This window comes from Anticarsia gemmatalis, chromosome 28, assembly GCF_050436995.1.
Source record: "Anticarsia gemmatalis isolate Benzon Research Colony breed Stoneville strain chromosome 28, ilAntGemm2 primary, whole genome shotgun sequence".
In the NCBI taxonomy this organism is placed as follows: Eukaryota; Metazoa; Arthropoda; class Insecta; order Lepidoptera; family Erebidae; genus Anticarsia; species Anticarsia gemmatalis.
This window is the reverse complement of record NC_134772.1, coordinates 2,371,995-2,393,590: the sequence shown is the minus strand read 5'-3', so window position 1 is coordinate 2,393,590 and position 21,596 is coordinate 2,371,995. Positions and strand designations below refer to the sequence as shown.

Genomic DNA, 21,596 nt, shown 5'->3' with positions numbered 1-21,596 from the left:
AGTTATTGATACAGTGCTTGAATGTGTACAGTGTTCAACCCAAACTTCTCCTGTATGGAGGATTCAGCTTCTATTTCTCTCTCATTACGGTAGTCTCTCTCTCTCTCTTTCGTCCCATATGGTAGTGGGGTCAGCCTTCCTTACACTCTTCCTCCACTCTGCCCTATCCTTGACCTCGCCTTCCTCAACCTCACGTGCCTTCATGTCTCTCATCACGGAAGTAAAAAGGAGGTGTCTCATTACATGTTAAAGGCATTGAATCCACCATGTTGGCAAAGTACGGGTTGGAGACTTAGCATCTCTTCTAGAACTGTGCTAAAGAACTCTCAGACATCGGTAGTTTCATGACGATGTTTTTCTTCACGTTAAAGCAAGTGATAATTATATCTAATACACACATAACTTTGAAAAGTCTTTAGTAAGTTAGCTCTGGTTCGAACCTGCGACCACTTTAGTAAGGTATGAATGCTTACCAATATCTCTAACTAACTAAGCCTTAATGTTCAAATCACTGTCTTCAGAAACACAATATTTCACATAAATAAATACAAATTATAATAACAATATAATGCGTGAAGATTTCAAACAATCTGATTATCATAATTACTAAAAGACGTGTGAGTTTCTTGTTTAAAACAATGTAGTTTGTTACGATCGTTCGTCTTTTGTACATAGAGACTTTGTAAAGACATATTTAAGTCTTTTGACGGCTTGACTAGGTAAAGACTAGTCACGAGTGGGTTTAGTCATTCAAGGTTTTTTTACTTGTAGAGGATTTTCATCTTAATACTTTATTACCAAAGTTTGACAACCAGTCTTACCGAGGGGTATCGTTTCGTAGCCATATCGGAGGTCCGATAGGCAGTCGCTCCATGTAAAATACTAGTATTCAGCTGCATCCGGTGAGATTGTAAGCTGACTCCAACATAAAAGAAAGGCTAGGCTGATGATGATGTAATTACTAAACGGGTCTTGAACGCAATGAAAATTGGATTTGATAAGTCGGGCTGGATTTGAGTCCACCTGTGTGAAGGCCGATGCAAATCGGTCGAAACGTCGGGTAACAAATAATATACCATACCAAGTGACATTATTTGTTCTCTGCTCTAGTCTATCCATTTATAAGACTCGACTAAGTAATTTCAGAGATTGTCTCCCACAAACAAGTAAAAAAAACTTTACTAAGACTAACGCGAAGAATTATTTCTAGTCTAAAATTAATTTCAGTCTATCTAGATTCAGCATGCATTTGTCACAAGTCCAATTGAGAGTGTTAAAAATAGCTAAAATATTATTTGACGTAAGTTCATTCGCTTTGAAACGTAGAGTGAATACTATGTAGGTATCTTTTATTATATACTAGAAGCCGCCCGCGACTTCGTCCGCGCAGAAACCCTTCCTGTGTAAATCCCTAACCCTCGGGAACTCCGGGATAAAAAGTATGTGTTATTGCATGTCTTCAGCTACCTATCCAACTACATAAATTTCATCGTAATCGGTTCAGTAGTATTTGAATTATTATTTCATTTATAATATAATCATAGCATTTATAATATTAGTTATTCAGTCTTAGCGAGGGGTCAGTCGCACCATGTAAAATACTGGTATTCAGCTGCATCCGGTGAGACTGGAAGTACTAACATAGTTGGAAGAAGGGACTTAGACTGATAATCGTGTTGTCTTGTTATCATAGTAGCTCTGCGGAGATTTAAATCACGAGCACAATTTTGTGATACTCAGTTGTAAATAAACATATAGGCATTTGGCTGCCTTCGTGGTGTAGTGGTTTAGGGTGCCACCCCGCTTCGTCGGAAGGTCGTGGATTCGATTCCCACACAGAATTATTTGTGTCATATGTTTCCATATTTTTTTTTGGGAAACACGAAATATTTCGTGGAACATACATTTTTTCTTTGAATTAGAGTATGAATAATGTTATGGGAATTGACACCATCATGTGATCGAACACCATAAACAGTTGTTTGTTGATGGTGTCACGGCTGTTAAACGCTACTGTGTATTTAAATGGAATTTTGACATGTCAATATTAGCAAGACTATCAATATTAAGCCATAGCCAGTTGCGCTCACCGGTCGGTAAACGATCTGTGGGTTAAGCAACCGTTGGCGCGGTCATTCCATAGATGGGTGACCGCATAGTGGTATTTGAACTGGGCGTCTCCGTGATTCTAAGGACACGTAAAAAGTCGGTCCCGGTTGTTATCTACTAAGATAACAGCCGTTAAGCCATGTCAAAGGCCCTCGTGCGGCTTGAACAACTTTGACACTAGGTTGACCACTAACCATACGATAAGAAGAAGATTAGAAATATTGTTCTTAAAACATTATAGGACACTTACACAGTTGTGTGATATCATAATTCGTTCATTTCTTTTCTTTATTTTCTTTAAAGACATCTCCCGTACTGAGATTGCTCTTGTGCCGCGGGGACTTTTACAAACATACAAACAACGTACATAAAGAACAAACAGACCTGAATCAACTACTCGTATTAGTGGATCACACAGATAATTATCGGGATCGAACCCACGACCTCCCCACGCAATGGTAGCGGCGTGGCGACTTAAACCACTGCGACACGGAGGCAGTCATACATACAAATGTATTACGCAATTAACATTTTTAAGTATAATGATGTCATCAACAATACCCTTTAGGTATAATTCAACAATAGTTACATTCATTTTGGATCTTCGAAGGACATCAAATAACTTGAGTACATAATAATTTGTTTGTTTGTACAAATCAGTAGTAGTTTAGGGTTCCTTGCGCGAATGGTAAAAACAGTGCCGTTTAACTAAGAATGCTGCCCGTCTATCTCCAGGCTATATCTTATGAAATAGTTAGATATCAATTTTCACAGATGATGTAGGTATTTCTCTTCATTTATTCTAATTAACAACAGCCGCGCGGATCGATCTCTGAGGTTAAGCTACGGTTATTTTGTGGGTGGGTGACTATCATATACATTAAGAACTCGTCCGTGTTTCGGAAGGCCCCTTAAACTGTGGGTCCCAGGCTGTCATTTTCAAAGATCTTTGACAGTCGTTAACAGTAGTCAGAAGCTTGAAAGTCTGACAACCAGTCTTACTGAGGGGTATCGTATTATAACCCAGGTAACTGGGCTGTGGAGGTCAAATAGCCTGTATGCTGTATCTTGTGAAACTGGAAGCCGACTCCAACAGAGTTGGAAAAAAGGCTAGGTTTAAAGAAACATTTAAGGGGGCTCCCAAACAACACTAGTAATTGCATTACTTTTTTTCGTATTATGATCTTAGGGAACCCTCAAATCACGTGTCCGGCTCGCACATGACCAGCTCTTTATGCTAATGTTGTTGGTAAAGTCACTTGTAAGGGCGTAAATACTTAGCAAACATTATTTTGACATTAGGTAATTTTTGTTTCCTTTATTTGGTCGCTACAATTGGTGTTACATCATGCTTTGTTAATTTTAAGGTAAACTAATCAATATTTATTTTAACACGCCTTGTTTCTGTGGCGCGGTCGATAGTGTATCCGGCTGCTGAATATGAGGTCTTAAATTTGATTACCGGGTTGGGTAATTTATATTAAAATAGTTGTCAATAGTAACCAGGAGTTTGGTAACGTGTCTGGTATATGACAACAGGCCCTGATAGTACTAATAGACTGGATGTATTTCATACACTTCTGCCTGACCTTCGAGTATTACAGACCAGATGTTGTTCATGTAGTCTCTTTTTGTAATTTCTTTGAATTAATGGTTTTTCAGCACAGCTAAAATCAGTTATCTAGTTAAAATCCGGGACTATATTTTGTACTAGCTGACCCGGCGAATCTCGTACCGCCTAACTCTCGGGTTTTAATTGTTTTGTTAAATTGTTATGGTCACATTTTGAAAATTTTCGCTGCTCGCGAGATCTGCGCTCAGCAACACACTTAGCGATTATTTTTTATTACGACTTCTTCTAGGTACATATGGTCTTCATAATTATGTACACGTGCATTGATGAGTACATAATAATAGATATTTTTGCCAACAGGTCCCATACCACGTGACCCAAGTAAGTAAATTAAGGTCAGTTGATGCACAGACCTCGTGTAGTTTCACTGAACACTTAGTCACCATTATAGATAGTGTATTTGTGACTACACCCTTTCATAGCTGCTAGCACCCCATTTGTTGGCTAATTTCCCACATAATATTGTTTTATCACCAATCTAGCGATTGACGATTCCGTTTTTGGCACTTTTTTTTGTTTTTTGTTGTTTTTTCTAGTCCAGAGTTAGCGATAACTCATCAACATTTTTGACGAAACTTTGAAGTTTAATTTTAATATTGACGTTTTAAAAAAAATAGTAAAGTAATATAAAAAAAATACAAGGAAAAAAACTATTTTATTTAATAAAAAGTATAATAATTTCATAAAAAATTAAATTAAAATACAATTTTTTTTAAATAATAGAGCAAGTTGTGAGTTCCTCGTCGTTTCTTTTCACATGTAGAAAGATTACAATCTTTCAGTCTTGTCAAATTTCACCAGAAACAATTTTGACGCTAAATGGTAGATACACTAAGCAATCAAAAAACTCTGTTTGATTTTATCAAAATCAGTACAGTAGAATAGCCGTAAATGCGGAACAAACAGAAAGTCATTGGAATTTTAAATATTAGGATTTATTGATGTATTTAAACTTTTTATACAAAGGTTTATAAAGGCGGACTTAATGCCAAAGGCATTTTTTAACAGTCTACCGAGGTAATGCAGAGATTAAGTGTAGTAGGTGTTTAAATTATAAAGGAGAATTCCAAAAAAATATAAATTTTCAAAGAATGGATATTAATTTATATGACTTGTGTGATGTTTCTAATCATAAGACAGAAATGACTAGCAAATTTTCATAATATTGTCAATATTGATTAGTATTTCACTAAAAAACGGACAGTAAACAGAATATCCGTTTGAAAAACACACAATAGTATAAAACGGTTTAGTATTTAGCAATTCTTGTCAGTGTTCCAAACGACGCGAGCTCTCTGGCTATTTTTATAACCGGTCCGATCCAGTTTGCACTGGTGCGATCGAGATAATTGTCTGTTTGTTTGTAAGCTCATAACTTTTGTATTTGTTGATCGATTTTGATGTAGTTTTTATTGTTTTGTAGGATATTTATTGTACTTAAGTTCTGTTAACGATTTCTATGTATAATACTTTAGTTAGTCTTATTTTTATTAAAAAAAATACAACAGTTTTTTTTTCAAAAACGTGACAATATTTTTCCTTGATGAATAAAGTTTCGGCTAAACATACATTTTTCAAATAATTTTCTGTGTATTATAAAGTTTTTTAGGGCATTCAATCCTTATAAATCAAGGACCCTGTCCAAATCATCATTATTAAAAAAAACTTCAACCAAAAATTTTTTAACATTTTACACTTTAATTCGAGCCCCAGACAGACCAAATCGCATGCATCAACTAGTATATTCTATAAACAGTATGTCTGTTTCGCTCACATCTGCGATAAATAAGTATGTTTTCTTTCATTACAATTGGGCCAATGACAGTCCTGTTTGATGGAATGCAGCTATATCTAAACAGCAAACGCTAATTTGATATTTTTTAGATTATTGAAACTGTTTTTCCCCAAAGACTGGTAGAATTTTGCACCTGACTTGGTTAGGGAAAAAAAATATTAAACTTGTGCTCGTAAAAGGTTCATCCAAAATGCCCAAACTATGTATTTTTTCATTAATAATGTTAAATTGTGATTATTACAAACTGAAACATTATATTAGGCATTATTTAAATCCCAGCAAAAATACGGTACTAGTGACGTCATTATGTTGTAGTTCTATATTAAAATGCGTTTTTGGTATTTTATAAAGAGTAGCTAATTTGACTGATAGTCTTACTTCGCTATTGTGTTGCCTGACCCCTCCCTCGTTTGAGAGAAGACCCTTTCTCAGTAATGCAGTCATGGTTTCAAAAAACGCAAATAATAATAAATTACTGACTGACTCGTGCACTCATAAAAAACCATAGATTTGTGCCTATGGTCAGACCCGAAGCTTCAACTATCTCTAAGCTAAATTTTATTAAAATCGTTTAGCCTTGACTGCTTGAAAAGACCGACCAGACAGACAGACCTTATAATTGTTAACGATAATGTAGACACAAGATAGTTTTATTATTGTAGTTTTATATGCTAAAACCCCCCTTTTTCTCATAGAGGTAGGCACAGACCAAAGAACGCCAATTGCTACGATCCCTAAAAATCTTTCCTCATTTGCCAGCTCACAGTGTAACAGTTTTTTAACCCATTACTGTCCCACTGCAGAGCAAGGGTCTCCTCCCAAACGAGGGTTAGGCCTTGAGTCCACCACGCTGACCAAGTGCGGGTTGGGGACTTTGCATGCCCTCAATAAATGTATTAAACAAATTTTAGGCATGCAAGGTTTCCTCACCATGTTTTCCTTCAACGTTAGAGATTTTTTATTGCACTAATCTGCAATCTCAAATCAAAATCATCATTCAAATCTTCAATATTCACAAAGATCGACGAATCATAAAAACCAGAACGTTTGCGAGCATAAAACGATATTACTTAGGTCACCGAGTGCACTAAGCTCTCATGAAACCGGTTTGAACCAGTTCGAACCGGTGCTGGCTGTACCTAGTTATATAGTTGTGTGCATGTCTGGCTGTAGAGGTACCACTTGTATCGGTATTTGAGGATACTTTTGAGAAGGATTTTCTAGAATTTATTCAAACCTAAAAAACAAAAAAAAAATATCAAAATTCCGTAGCTGCCTCTGGCTGGTAAAGTATTCAGTTGCTGATCACCAGGTCTCAGATTCGAATCCAGGGTCGGGCAAAGTGCTTTTAGGGTAGTTTCTATTTATGTTTCGGACATTCTTAATTTTGTCGTAAAATACTGGTATTCGGTAAGCTGCATCCGGTGAGACTGGAAGCCGACTCCAACATAGTTGGAAGAAAGGCTAGGCTGATGATGGTGTGATCATTAGTATTTTGTATCTGTTATAGTTGTACTTCTTATTTCTTTGAAGGAGTCCATGCAATGCAAAAACAATCCCAGTTTTTAAAGTGTTTAGTTTGTCCTGAATTGATAGTTAAAGAGGTGGTATTCCTATCATTGGCACAGCTACGTGCAGAATTGAGTCTGTGAATGAACGGACTTTTACCTGACTGTGGAACTAATCTCGTATTTATTTCTCTGATGCATTTATTTGTGACTAACGTCTTGCCCCAGCCACATTTGGGCTCGGATAATTTGTACATCATTATTGAGCAGAATGACTCACCCCCGGTTTCTGAGGTACATTTAGCGGTAGTTTATCTATTCAATAATGTCAAAACTCATATAAAAAACGCTATTGAATAGATAAACTGTAAATGTACTTAGAAATCGGGGGTTAGTGCCTGTAGCTTAATTTAGCAATTTTTCTTCGAATCTTATCGATCCAGACAAATCATGTCACAATATTTTTTTATGCAAGCCAGTTTTCTACACAATATATTATAATAATACATACATATATTAATACGAATATTAGATGATATTTCCCGTTACAAAAGATACAGATCATATCGGTGATGTCTTGCAAAAAGGTCAGGTGCTTCTCGTAACCGGCGGTCCTGTATGACAACATGTATGTATGTGAAAGAAGCAAGGGAAGTTTGTAAGGATCGTACCAAGTGATGGTTTTTGGTCTCTATCTACCTATATGGGAAAAAGGCGTGATTTGAATGCCAATTTATGTATAGAAGTCGATATTTGTAATAGCATAATGATGCTAAAATTTTGTTAACAATTACAAAGTAGTTTAAAATACATTTAGTAGACTATTTAAAAATGCATAATATAGATAAATAAAAACAAATAAGTACAGGTATTATAGACAAATTGGTCAATTTTGTAATTCTTAGTAGTTTAATGACGAGCTATGTCCGGTATAATTACAAAATATACTATGTGTATGATAGTCGTTAGTTTGACATTTTGGATCGCTTTTTGTCCATGCGTGAATAATGGTAGCAAAATCTATTTTGAATTGGTTTATTTATTTCGTTATGCAGTAAAAAATAAGGTCATTGACATTTCAGAATGTCTTTTTGGAAACAAAATTATAATCTCTCTAAGTTACAAAAAAAAATCTTAACTCTTCTCTTCGAGACTTAATTCGTGTAAAAACCATTTCAAGGAGTAAAAAGTATTCTTAGTGTTAATTCAAGTTATCTGAACGCCTAGACGAGTCAAGCGAATAGACTATTACAAAATTGATAAAAATGTTATCAAAATCTGTTTAGCGGTTTTCTAGTAATCGATGGCCAGACATCTGTTCGACGTATTCAAATTTGCACATCTATACTAATATTATAAAACTGTAGAGTTTGTTTGTTTGAACGTGCTAATCACAGGAACCGCTCCTGCGCTGGTGCGAATTGAAAAAATCTTTTAGTTTTGGATAGCCTTTTTATTGAGGAAGGCTAAAGGCTATATAAAATCACGCTACGACCAACAGGAGTACCAGTGAAAAATGTTACAAAAACGATGAAAATTATGACCTATTCTTTCTTTTGTGACGCAAGCTTAGATAGTTTCTAATAAAATCTGGACATTCCCAGGTCGGTACCAAAATCAAAATCAAAAATCAAATCATTTATTCATTTAGGTCAAGTGCTGACGCTTATGATAGTCAATGATACAGAGAGTGAATTTACCGCCAGTTCGGAAGGTAGGGCCAATGAGAAGAGCTGGCAAGAAACTCCTGGCCACTCTTTTTAATCGCCAAATGATTTTAACAATATTTATGCTGGTATAAAACATTGATGATGTAAGTAGCTGCTACCTACCAACACTACCGAACACACTTTGGTCATAACATAAATTAAATCGATATATTAAGGTGCTAATAAACAAGATATAAATAGTATTGGAAGCATGATGGGAGCATCCACCCACATAATAATATAAATGAAATCATAAGAGGCATTTCAAGAGCATACTGTGGTAAAGGAAGTAGAGTTAGTGAAACGTAGTTGCTTAAAAAAAAATTATGGCAGTCACCACACCCAGGACGACCAGTCACCCCAAGCAGCACCCGTTCACGAGTTTGACGCGTGGACCAGCCATCACCCCCTTCGCACATATTAGAGGGAAGGGGGTGACCCGGCACACGACGCCGCCGCAAGCAATGACATTTTAGTGAGCATGACGAACCTTGGCATGGGAGCCCACCATTTCAATGAAAAAAAAGAAAAATGAATACCACTGAGACTCGTGCAATACCTCTCTGTTACAGAGTTGAAATGACTGATTAATGTTTATACAATGCAAAGATGTATATATAAATATATAGATATTTAATCTCGATTTCTGTAGAACGCGTAACTAACTAATCCCATGTTTTCTTATCCATTAAGTAATCGTCAACCTTATAATAACCCCTTTTAATAAGATGATCTTTAACAACTACTTTGAATTTTTGTTGGGGAAGATCCATAACACTGCTAGGGAGTTTGTTATACAACCGAACACCAAGACCTGCAAATGAGTTGTGTACTTTTTGCAATCTATTGCAGGGACCTACTAATTTGTGCTTATTTCTGGTATTAATGTTATGAATGTCACTATTCTTAGCAAACGAATTTATGTTTTGTTTGATGAACATCAAATTCGCAAAAATATACTGTGATGCCACCGTCAGTATGCCTATTTTCCCAAATACATCCCGCAGAGAGTCCCGCGCTCCTAAGCCGTAAATAGCGCGAATTGCTCTTTTTTGAATTACGAAAATTGTGTCTATATCAGCAGCTCTGCCCCAAAGTAGAATACCGTAGGACAAAACGCTGTGAAAATAACCAAAGTAAACCAGTCTTGCCGCATCTACACCAGCAAACTGTCTTACTTTTCTTATCGCATAGGCTGCGGAGCTGAGCCTGCCCGCGAGCTTTGTTATTTGGGTGCCCCATTGAAGCTTATTATCTAAATCTATACCTAGGAAGGTTGCGGAATTGACCATTTCTAATACCTCACCATTTAGAACTACGTTCGTACCTAGATTCCTAGCGTTGGGCATGGTAAATCTAATGCATTTGGTTTTCCTTGAATTTAACAACAAATTGTTGGCTGTAAACCAATTGAGAACCTGTGTAAGAGCACCATTTACATCGTCAAAATCAGTTTTCTTACGATCTACTTTAAATATAAGCGACGTATCATCAGCAAATAGTACGATATCACACAGATCCTGTACCTGATGTGGCAAATCATTAATATAAACCAGAAAAAGGAACGGACCAAGGATAGAGCCCTGTGGTACCCCGAGACTAACCGCAGATCCAGTGGATCTTGACCCATTTATGTCTGTATAATGCACTCTCTCAGACAAGTAGGATGCAAGTAAGTCAAGTGCCACATCCCCAATTCCATAGTACTTAAGTTTATATAAAAGAGTATTGTGGTCAACACAATCAAACGCTTTGGAGAGATCGCAAAATACCCCAATAGCATCCTGCGACATCTCCCAAGCATCGAAAATATGCCTAATAAGTGTGACCCCTGCATCGATGGTAGATCGACCCTTTGTAAAGCCAAACTGTTTGCTGTGGAGTAAATTATACAAACTGAAATGGCTTTCTAGTTGCTCTAATATAGCCCTTTCAAATATTTTGCTAATAGCAGGCAAGATGGATATTGGCCTAAAGTTACTGGGCTCAGTTTTACATCCGTTTTTAAACAGGGGAATTATCTTACTGTGCTTCATTAAATTAGGAAACACACCTACATCTACACATCGATTAAAAGTTGCAGCTAAATGAGGTGCTATTTCAGCGATAATACTCTCAAGTAACTTGACAGAAATACCCCACAAGTCCGCAGTATTTTTGGAATTAAGCGACTTGAATACTCTGATTACGTCAGAGGGGTTTATATACTTAAAATAAAATGAGACATTGCACTGACTCACATTGCTCCTAAGTAATGATTCTGCTTTAGCGGTAGAGGAATTTAAGGAGCTAGTCGTAATGACTGGTATGTCAGAAAAATAATTATTAAATGTTTGAGCTACGCCTAGGCTATCTGTAATAACCCGATTGTTAACATTTAACTCGAAGTTGTGATCGGGTGGTGTTGATCGTCCTGTTTCATTATTAATAATATTCCAAGTTGTTTTTATTTTGTTGTTGGAATTTTTAATCTTGTTGCTTAAATACAAAGACTTAGCAGCAGCACAAGATTTTTTAAAAATTTTTGAATAATTCCTAACATATTCAAGAAAACCTGGATTGAAATTATATTGTTTCATGGCATACAGCTCATACATCCTAGCTCTACTTTTGTAAATTCCTACAGTCGCCCAATCGCAAAATTTCAGTTTTGTATTTTCCTTAGCGATCGTTTTTTCTTTAAAAATCGTATTAAACTGAGATTCAATAACGCTAAACAAAGATTTATAGAGATCGTCTGGGTCATTCTGAGTAATATCAATGTTGGAAATCTTGGCGGCTACCTCATGATTAAACAATGTCAAGCGGTTGTGTGTAATAGGTCTAAAAGTTATCGTGTTAGATTTGATAACATTCTTCCTAGAGAAGACTGCGTTCAGCCCACAGTGGTCTGACGTTAAATCGTTAACTATGACCCTGTCTAGACATACGCAGTTGCTAAACATATTGTCCAAGCATGTGGCCGAATGTTCGGTAATTCTAGTTGGATTATTAAAAAGATGTTTTAGGTTAAATGATTTGAAAAGAGTAATCAGTCTGGTGGTAGTGATGGACTGCTCCAATATGTTAACATTAAAATCACCACAGACAACCACATACTTGTTACCAACACTTAAACGCTTTAATATATCTTCAACTATAGTTTCAAACAAACTGAAGTCACTCATTGGTGGACGGTATATGCATACTATAACATGCTGCTCGAGTTCTACACAAGATACTTCGGCAGTGCGTTCTACTGACAAGCTAACTATATCCTTACGTTCTTTGCATTTTATGTCGTTGCTAACTAAGATCATTGACCCTCCATGTATTGCCTTCTTCCTACTGAATGCACTTGTTATAGAATAATATTGATTATTAAATATTAATTGGTGCGACAGCAACCAATGTTCGGTGACACAAAATACGTGTGTGTCATGTTTTTTCAAAAATAATTCTATCTCTAATTCTTTGCCGGATAAACCTTGTATATTTTGGTGTACTACGTTCAGAAAACCTGCCTGTTTATCCGTTGTCTTGCTTAAGCGTTTAAATTATTGTTGTGCTTTGTTACATTATGCGTAACAGTGTCCTTACAAACTAAATTATCAATAATATTAATCACAGTATTGTTAGTAAAGCGACTAGACAATACTGTTTCGTCCTTAAACCTAGGTTGTGTTATATTGCCTATAACTAAGTTAATATTATATGCTAACAAACTAGCAATTATATGTCGATTTTTACAAGAAAGAAACATTCTTTCTTTAGTTAAATAAAAATTACTAATAAATTTATTAGTATCAAAAAACAATAGTCTATCACTATGATGACTTGTTATCAAATGTAAGATAGCATTCAACTTGTGAATTTGTCGGTTCTCATTCTCAGATAGTGAGTCAGAGTAGGGGAATGCACATATTATTATTTTTCCTGAATTAATTTCTAATAAGCTACTAATACTATGTATAATGTCCGCCTTTCTTAAACCTAAACTATTACCAATCATAAGAATGATTGGAGTGTCTACATCTAAATTCATTGTTTGGATTTTTTCCACTATTCTGCCTAACTTAAGGTTTTGGTAGCAGTGGTTGGTCACTTTATAGTTAATATTGTTATTTAAAAGTGATCCAAAACCAATACCTATCCTATCTGAGAACATTAATGCTCTGCTTGACTTAAAACTATTCTGGTTTGGCCTAAAACTCAACTTATGTTTTAGTGTTGCACCACTAGTCATATGTTGGGACTGCTTAGTACAGGGCTGTGACTCTAAATCACTAGTAAGTGAAGTAGCCTGAGAACATTGTGAACAGCGAGAACTATTATACAATGACAAGACACGTTCTAAGTTTTCCTTGCCAACCTTTGCAATCTCATCATATTTGAGTATATAGTCTCTAGTCTCCTGTTCATAGTCTAGTGTCATTTGAGATAACCTATCCTGTAAGGTGGTGATTGATGTCTTCAAGTCCTGAGTGTGTTTTTCATACAACACTTTACTTGAAATAAGTTGTTCGCTACAGGTGTCTAACTCTAATAATAAATCCCTACGTTCATTTGTCAATTCATTGTTATTATTGATCAATGATTTGATTTTATTGTTGTACCTACTGAGATTAAATTTAATTTTCTTAATCAACCTACAGACTTTTGAATATTTCTTTAGTTTATTATGGCTCCTAGTCTTTAAAAGAAGATTTTTTGAGCGTTTTACACCTATCAATGACTGATGACCAGTACCTATAAGCTCTGAGTAAAGATTATGAGTGGAACTACTATTGTAAGACTGAATAGTATGCTCTAACGAAACTATCTTAATGTGTGCTTCATTTAGATCCGTTTCGAGTTCAGTGATGCGCCCCAAGGACCACAGACAGGTGCTAAAGGAGTTGACTTCCTCTTGAAGCCGATTGCGCTGATCCAGTAGATCCATATTGTCTATATGGAGCTCAGCGAGTTCACCCTTAAGATCCAAGACCTTCTGGTTGACCTTCTGTATTGCGTCCTCACAGTCAGCACGTTCCCCCAGCAGTTGGCTATTCTCCTTTTTATATGACTTTAGCTCGAGCAAGGCAAGCTTTAGTTTTCCTTCAGTTTCCTTAAGTGTAGCTTTACGGGTCATCATTGTGGTGGCCATTGTGTAGAAAAATGTGTTTGAAAAGCAGCAAGTCCTGAAAAGTTAAGGAAAATATCTAAGAAGATAAGCAAAGGAAGTTATAGAGTAAGGTTTGGAATTAGATACTAGTATTAAAAAGGGGGGAAAAGAAGCTAAATACTAGTAGTGTGAGTTATCTATTTACAATTAAGTAAGATAAGAGGACTAAGTTACTGATATATTATTGTCAAAAGTGCAGAATATTACAATTGGAGTATTTTTTTTTTTCTATAGTGGGTAGATTGACAGGTACCTATCAGAGAGACAATTATCTAGCTATAGTGTAATTAATAAGCTAAATCACCTAATTACTGCCTAACCTAATCAGTATGTTATTTTCCTTCAAAGAGAATTCGAAAACCGACTATCAATTGGAAAATAATTGTAACACTTGTTGTCAATTTGTCAATGTACAGTTTTAACCAGACGTCTGCTGTTAATATACGACGTAGTTAGATATCAAGCAGTATATTATTGATAATCTTATAAGAGAAAATACAAAAGGAACGATACTCCCTTGAGTTTGGTGATCAGCTGTTTGAATTTAGTACGTTGAACTTCGTTGTCACTTCACACTCGATTTGAATATTCTCCGTTTGCCGGTTACTGTTATTATTCGGAGCTAAAACTTTGTACACCACATCTGGTATCACTTATTTACTATATTATATACTAATTCTTAAAAATAAACACTTATTAATAATTAAATTAAAATTAAAATTGAGGAGCGACTGTTTTACAATGTCATCTCACTAGTGTTGCCAGAGCAAAAAACCAACCACCCGACAACATACCTCTCAAGGCCAGGTCCAATGGTTCCGTACCTACCAAACAGCGGCTACCTTGCCAAATGCTTCCCAGTACCTGATCATACCGTGGCATTTCTAATAAAGAGACGCCCAAAGCCAGTTGTACTCACCAGTCGGTAAACGATCTGTGGGTTAAGCAAACCTTGGCGCGGTCATTCCATAGATGGGTGACCGCATAGTGGTATTTGAGCTGTCGTCTCCGTGCTTCGGAGAACACGTAAAAAGTCGGTCTCGGTTGTTATCAATTAAGATAACAGTCGTTAAGCCATGTCAAAGGCCTTCGGCTTGAACAACTTTGACACTAGGTTGACTAACCACACGATAAGAAGAAGATTTCTAATAAAATTTTTCATTCCCAGGTGGTACAGACAACATCCCCCTCAAGGCCAGATCCAATGGTTCCGTACCTGCAAAGCGGCGGCTACCCTGCGTGGCATCAGCTCCACACCTCAACAACAATGTCCACGTGCTTAAGGAAGACTTTGCTATACTCAATGGAAATAAGGGCCCTATTGCTGAGGAGAAGCAGAAGAAAATGTAAGTATTTTTAGGACTATATCTTGTTCTTATTATATAAAAACTAGCTGACCCGGCAAACGTAGTTTTGCCGTATATAAATAAAAAAATAGTAATAGGTACGGTTAGGGGGTTGTTAGGGGTAGGAAATATAGTTGGCCGATTCTTCGACGTTGACTGCCTCCGTGGCGCAGTGGTTTAAGTCGCTACGCCGCGACCACTGCGTCGGGAGGTCGTGGGTTCGATTCCCATACGGAGCAATTATTTGTGCGATCCACAAATAATTGTTTCGGGTCTGGTTGTGCTTTGTGTCCGTTATTTGTATGTTTGTAAAAGTCTGCGACACAAGAGCAATTCCTAGTGCGGGAGTTATATAAAAAAAAGACGTACTCAATATGCTCACAAAATTTCATGAGAATCGGTCAAGCCGTGTCGGAGGAGTACGATAACTAACATTGTGACATGGAAATTTTATAGATGAATCGCCAAATTTGTTGCTAAATGTAAAACTATAAACAGCTCGGAAAATTTGACTTGTTGTTTTTGTAAAATTGTCTTTAAGACACAAGAAGGCTGATTATGGAGCGAAAAGTAAAAAAAAATACTTAGATAATTCGTGAGAAGAGCTGCGCAAGTCAGCTTTATATAATACTTGTTTATGAGCAGTTATACCATCTAAGTAAGAAAAAATACAAATAGCTTATTGCCCTCTTTTTTTCTGTTTTACTAAAGTGTTCTTATTTTGTTTCAGTCTCGAAGAAGAATCGGGCCCTGAAAAAAAGACAAAGGTGTGTATTCTGTATTTAATATCAACGAAATATATTATGTTTTTAATACCTGCTGCCCATTTTAATATGTCAAAACATGTTTTTCATTTTCAATCATCAGATTTAGTAACTTTTATTTTTTGACATCTAATGTATGGATAATCTGTAAAAAATCATAGGTTTCTCAATAATTTCTATCTTACTTTACATTCAGGCTATTACAAAAAATATACTTACCCTAATTTTATACATATAAAAATTAACTTTTCGCAAAAATGTTACCACGCTGTATAACAAAATGTTTTATAATTCCCCACCTTCACCAACAGATGGCACAAGCGAGTCACTTAATAAAGATGACATTGCTGGTCGCGTGCTGGATTTTCTTCACCGTGGTGTTCCTCATGTACAGTGAGAAGGAGCACATCACCAGGTACTCTTCCGTCGCGCCGGGAGAAATTAAAAGTAAGTACTTTGTTTTATAAATTTAACCCATTAATGTCCCTCTGCTGGGCAAGGGTCTCCTCCCGTAATGTGGGAGGGATTAGGCCTTGAGTCCACCACGCTGGCCAAGTGCGGGTTGGGGACTTTGCATGCCCTCAATAAATTTATTAAATAAATTTTAAGGTTTTTAATTTTAATTTTTCAAGGTTTCCTCACTATGTTTTCCTTCACCGTTGGAGCACGTGACAATTATTTCTAATACGTCATGTTTATTTTTTAAATTTATTTTCACATCCTCGAAAAGTCATTAGTGTGTTGCTTCGGGTTTGAACCTGCGACCACTTGCGTGGGAGGTGTCAACTTATACCACTCGGCTATCACTGCTATTACTTTATTACTTATAGGTTTAAAAGTAGTTTGTCAATTCAAAATGATTTAAATGACTTATAGTCATTTATTTTAAATAATGCAAGGAAGGGTAAACCTATCTAGTCAAAAGTCCGACAAAAATTTGCTTAAAATAGCTAGAATTCAGGTATTCGTAAAAGTTCCACAAATTTCCTCTTACACGCTAGTTACCCAATTACTTTTAAAAGTTATGTATGTATATGAGAAAGTAATATTACTCCTTCATGTACGGGAAATTAACCGTCGTGCAAAATCATGCACTTTTGAAACTAAATTTGGAAATTAGGTTCTCCATTTATAGTTCACGAAAAAACCTCGTGTTGATAAGTGAATCATTAATGAGTTTTGATAACTGTTAAGTAGACTGCAAAACGTTTCCAAGGAAAGATAAAAATCTAAACCGTAATGTACAAAAGTCTAGATGCTTTATGAATCACCATCAGCCATCTACCTCGTGATATAAAATACTAGCTGACCCGCGCATCTTCGCTTGCGTCACATAAGAGAATCATAATTTTCCCCGTTTTTGAAACATTTTTCACTGGTACTCTGCTCCTATTGGTCGTAGCGTGATGATATGTAACTTAAAGCCTTCCTCGATAAATGGGCTATCTAACACTGAAATTTTTCTAATCGGACCAGTAGTTCCCGAGATTAGCGCGTTCAAACAAACAAACTCTTCAGCTTCATAGTATTAGTATAGATTTAATTGGCAGCTCTTACAGTCACCTGACTAAGAAAAGGTGCGGTAAATAATGTACTTAATCACTGTAATTATATTGTTAGAAAGACATGATACTTTACTCGTGCTATTACAAACGTGCGAACTACGTCATAATCAGAAGTAAAATTAACGAAACTTATCGGAGCACTATTTTGGTCTTTTGCTAAAAAACGGGACATACAAACAATAAAAACCTTTGCAGTGTTTTTATTATTTTATTAATTAGTGTAGATAATTTAAAGCCATAAAAAATATAAACGGTCCATTAATTCTTACCGTTTCCTGAAAAGAACTTATTGTAGCTTGGAAATCATAATTTTTAAACTTTTGCGTTGCGTGTTTATTAAATATATTATATTAAAAACCGGGATAAACGCGAATAGGCATTTTACCTTAGAATACCTGACGTTTTGGCGCAGGTTGCACTGGTCGAGATCGCAGACTGACTCCAGCCTCAAACCTCCCAGCCTCAACTCCCGTATTCTAATAAATAAAAACCTACTTAAATATTTTTGGCTCCGATTTACGACACCGAAACAATATCGTATTTAAAAACCTTTACCAGGAAAAAACAGGACAGTAAACAGCAATTCTTAACTGCCATTTCTTTTTCAGGCTACGTTTTTCAAACAAACGAAGACAAACAGACTCTCCTGGTAAAACTGAAGGGTCCATTCATGTCGGAGCAGTACGAAAAAAAGATACTGAACGACAGCTCTAGCTCGCAGCTGGCTGCGATGAGCGTGTGGCTCGAGAAGTGGCGCCTGAAGAGTCACGTGCAGGAGTATGTCGGTGCTGCTGATGTTGATACTGTTCAGGTGAGTGCAGTCCCTTCATGTCGGAGCAGTACGAGAGGAAGCTGAAACAAGAAATCGCAACTGGAAGCAGAGGTCCTAAAAAGAGTTAATATCGATGACAAACGAAATGTAAAACAAGGAACATAAGAGGCATCCGCTCTTCAAAACAAATATCTAAGTAATAAAATGTGGCCAAAATATGAGACCATTTTAAAATCTCGAAACGTAAAATCCTGTTTTAATGTTGGCAGTAACAGTATTTCGTGCTTCTTCACAACAATTCCAAGTTCAGTAGCAATAGATTTTCGTTTGAGTTGGAATACCTTTCAACCACCGAGCGAAAATTTTTCACTAACAATCTTCCTTTCTTCCACAGGCATCAGACCCCTGGACAATAACCCTAAACCCAGAAGACCAAATAGACTTCACGGAAGGTGAGACCAGGTCTTCCGTCCTAAAGTTCCCTACAAACTTGAGTGGGGACAACAGAACAGTCTTCGCTGTTCGTATGAAGACCACGTCTAATACAACCACGCCGTTTACCTTGGATTATACCCTTAACCCACTGGATATGTCTACTGGGGTCATTTATTCCTGTGTGCTACTATGTGCGCTGTATATACTTATTATTTTTGAGGTGAGTTTTTCGTCTTTATTACTTTTTATACATCGGTCAACTTTGCCTGAGTTAACCTTAAAAATTATACTCTCAAACCTTCCTCGATGATAATTGGGTAGTTGCCTGGGTTAACAAAAAATTATTAAACTCGTACTCGTAAAAGGTTCATCTGAAATGCTCAGGCTATGTAGCTAAATTGTTATTATTACAGACTGAAACATTTTATTAGACACTCATTTGATATCAACGAAAATCTGAAATGTGACGTCACTACGTCGTATTTCTGTACTCAAATGTGTTTTTGACATTTCACAAAGAGTAGCTAATTTGAATGGTAGGCAACTACCGTATTCTATTTATTGGTCAAACCCGCTTGAAAATCATTTTATTAGATTTAGAGTTCACCACAAACACACAGACAGACGCGGCTAGAGGACTCTATTCTGAAACTTGAAATTAGTGGTCCGTCCCGAATTCGCATGGCCGGAAACATATATTTTTCTGGCAATTATTATAGCATTCATATAGTGAAAGAACTTTACATGTAGGATAAATATTTGTGTGATGAGCACGAGTATCAGTTCTGAAATAAGTATATTTATCAGTTGTCTGGTTACCATAGTACAAGCTCTGCATAATTTGGAATGAAATGACCGTGTGTGAGTTGTCCAATGATATGTATTATTTATTTTAATTAACAACCTTCACCTTCTGTATCGATCCTGAACAGTAAATAATATATGCCGTGCACAAGTTGTCGTTTTCCCAACAAGCTTTTTATTAAGTGTATACTACTCATAATGTACACAAAAATGAATGAATAACTCGATCGGCTGATTTAATGGATTGTTCACCAACTCGACACAAGAGACTGGACACACGTGTGACCAGTTGGTGAAATTCTAAATTAATACTAATAATTATTTCGTCATGTGGACACGCCTTAATTTTGACGCGTGTCCACATGGTGAAATGTATATTAAATCACTTTTATGTTTTCGTCAGCTGGACACATTTAGTTTTTTTTTGCAATAAAAGGTACAGTTAGGTTGATAATCGTCTCGTCCATTAAATTATATTATTAAACGCGATATACCTATAAGTCGCGACCTTTTTTTATGAAATCGCCATGATTTCATAAAATAGTATATAATTAGTAGTATTAATTTAAATTTCACCAAATAGACACACGTGTGTCCAGTCTCTTGTGTCGAGTTAGCGAATAACCCGATTAAATTACTTTTATGCTTACCCCCATAAGAATGAAAGGTCACGACTTGTTTTGATGTATTAGTAATAAAACAATAATGATCTAGATGCTGTATATAATGACGATCATTCATACGGTTTTGTAATTAGTGTTTGTTATTGAGTCATCAGGTTATCTGCACTAAGTCTTAATGTCTTTGGTTTATCTATTTAAACCGTTAAATATCTACAGATCTACTCGTAATATTAGTAGATTTTATTAGCCGTAGTAAGCAGTTTTTTTTAATCAAATCTGATCAAAGGGGAGCCCATGGCTTACTAAACAACAGCCACGCGGATCGATCTCTGAGGTTAAGCTACACTTGCCGACGGTATTCTGTGGATGGGTGACCATCGCATACTTATCGATCCTACGTGTTTTGGAAGGCGGGTTGAATTATGGGTCCTGGCTGTCGAAACACAGAGGTTTCGGAAGGCACTTTGACAATCGTTAACAGTAACAATCAATCTTACCGAAGGGTATCGTGTAATAACCCAGGTCACTGGGTCGTGGAGGCCCGATAGGCAGTGGCTCCATGTAAAATACTGGTATTCAGCTGCAAGTGAGACTGGAAACCGACTAACATAGTTGGAAGAAAGGCTATGCTGATATAAGTAGTTTATTTAATATTAATAACTGTGAGTTAAATATTTGGTACCTTTTAAGTACCAGCACTTAGGTCTTCAAAAACCGTCCCGTCACAAAGAAAAAACTTCCCCCTTCACATAATATAGTTTTTTTTTAAACGATGACTGTCCCACTGCTGGTCAAGGTATTCTTCGGAACCAAGGAGGGGTTAGGTTTTATATCCACCATGCTGGCCAAGTGCGGGTCCACCTTCAAGACATGTGTAAAGAACTTTTAGGTATATAAAGTTTCATCACGATGTTTTCCTTCACCGTAAGAGCAATTGATTAAAAACGACTCATCATTTCTACTGAAACGATGAGTGAAATTCTTATCACATGTACTTTAAACCGTTATAAATACAACTATGTAATGTTGATACATAGGAGACGGACTTTCGCTTGTATTACTATAATGTAAGCATTTGATACTGTTCAATCGCTACTCAAAGGTTAGAATTTATAGCCGTAGTAAAGTTGATGCTGAGTTTGCATTTGAAGTAGTGATAGTTTTAAAGCATGTGTATTGAAACATGGCTGTCCACTCGCTTATTTATGTGATGTGTGTGATGCGATGACTGATGACGCAGAGGTCCCCGGTTCCAATCCGAGTTGGGTCAAAATATTATTCTGAGTTTTTCTGTAAATAATGCTTTGTTAATCAGTTAGTTGTAGATATGCGTGCCTCGGAGAGCGCGTAAAGCGTCGGTCCTGCACCTGACCTCTCACTGGTCGTGTGT

General features: G+C 36.4%; 2 protein-coding genes across 9 annotated transcripts in view; one reads left to right on the top strand and one right to left on the bottom strand.

Moving 5' to 3' along the window:
- Positions 1-21,596, bottom strand: part of LOC142984784 (uncharacterized) — a 391,275-nt gene that overhangs the window by 107,054 nt on the left and 262,625 nt on the right. The gene's annotated exons all lie outside the window — the stretch shown is intronic.
- LOC142984944 (P protein-like) overlaps positions 1-21,596 on the top strand; it is a 91,234-nt gene that overhangs the window by 52,280 nt on the left and 17,358 nt on the right. For 7 of the 8 annotated variants that reach the window (XM_076132833.1, XM_076132834.1, XM_076132836.1 and 4 more), the window contains 6 exons: positions 4,043-4,063; positions 15,066-15,243; positions 15,974-16,010; positions 16,319-16,454; positions 18,181-18,383; positions 18,739-18,999. In XM_076132833.1, the coding sequence (XP_075988948.1) occupies positions 4,043-4,063; positions 15,066-15,243; positions 15,974-16,010; positions 16,319-16,454; positions 18,181-18,383; positions 18,739-18,999 (836 nt within the window). The remainder of the gene's footprint in view (positions 1-4,042; positions 4,064-15,065; positions 15,244-15,973; positions 16,011-16,318; positions 16,455-18,180; positions 18,384-18,738; positions 19,000-21,596) is intronic. The other variant, XM_076132835.1, reaches the window with a different exon arrangement.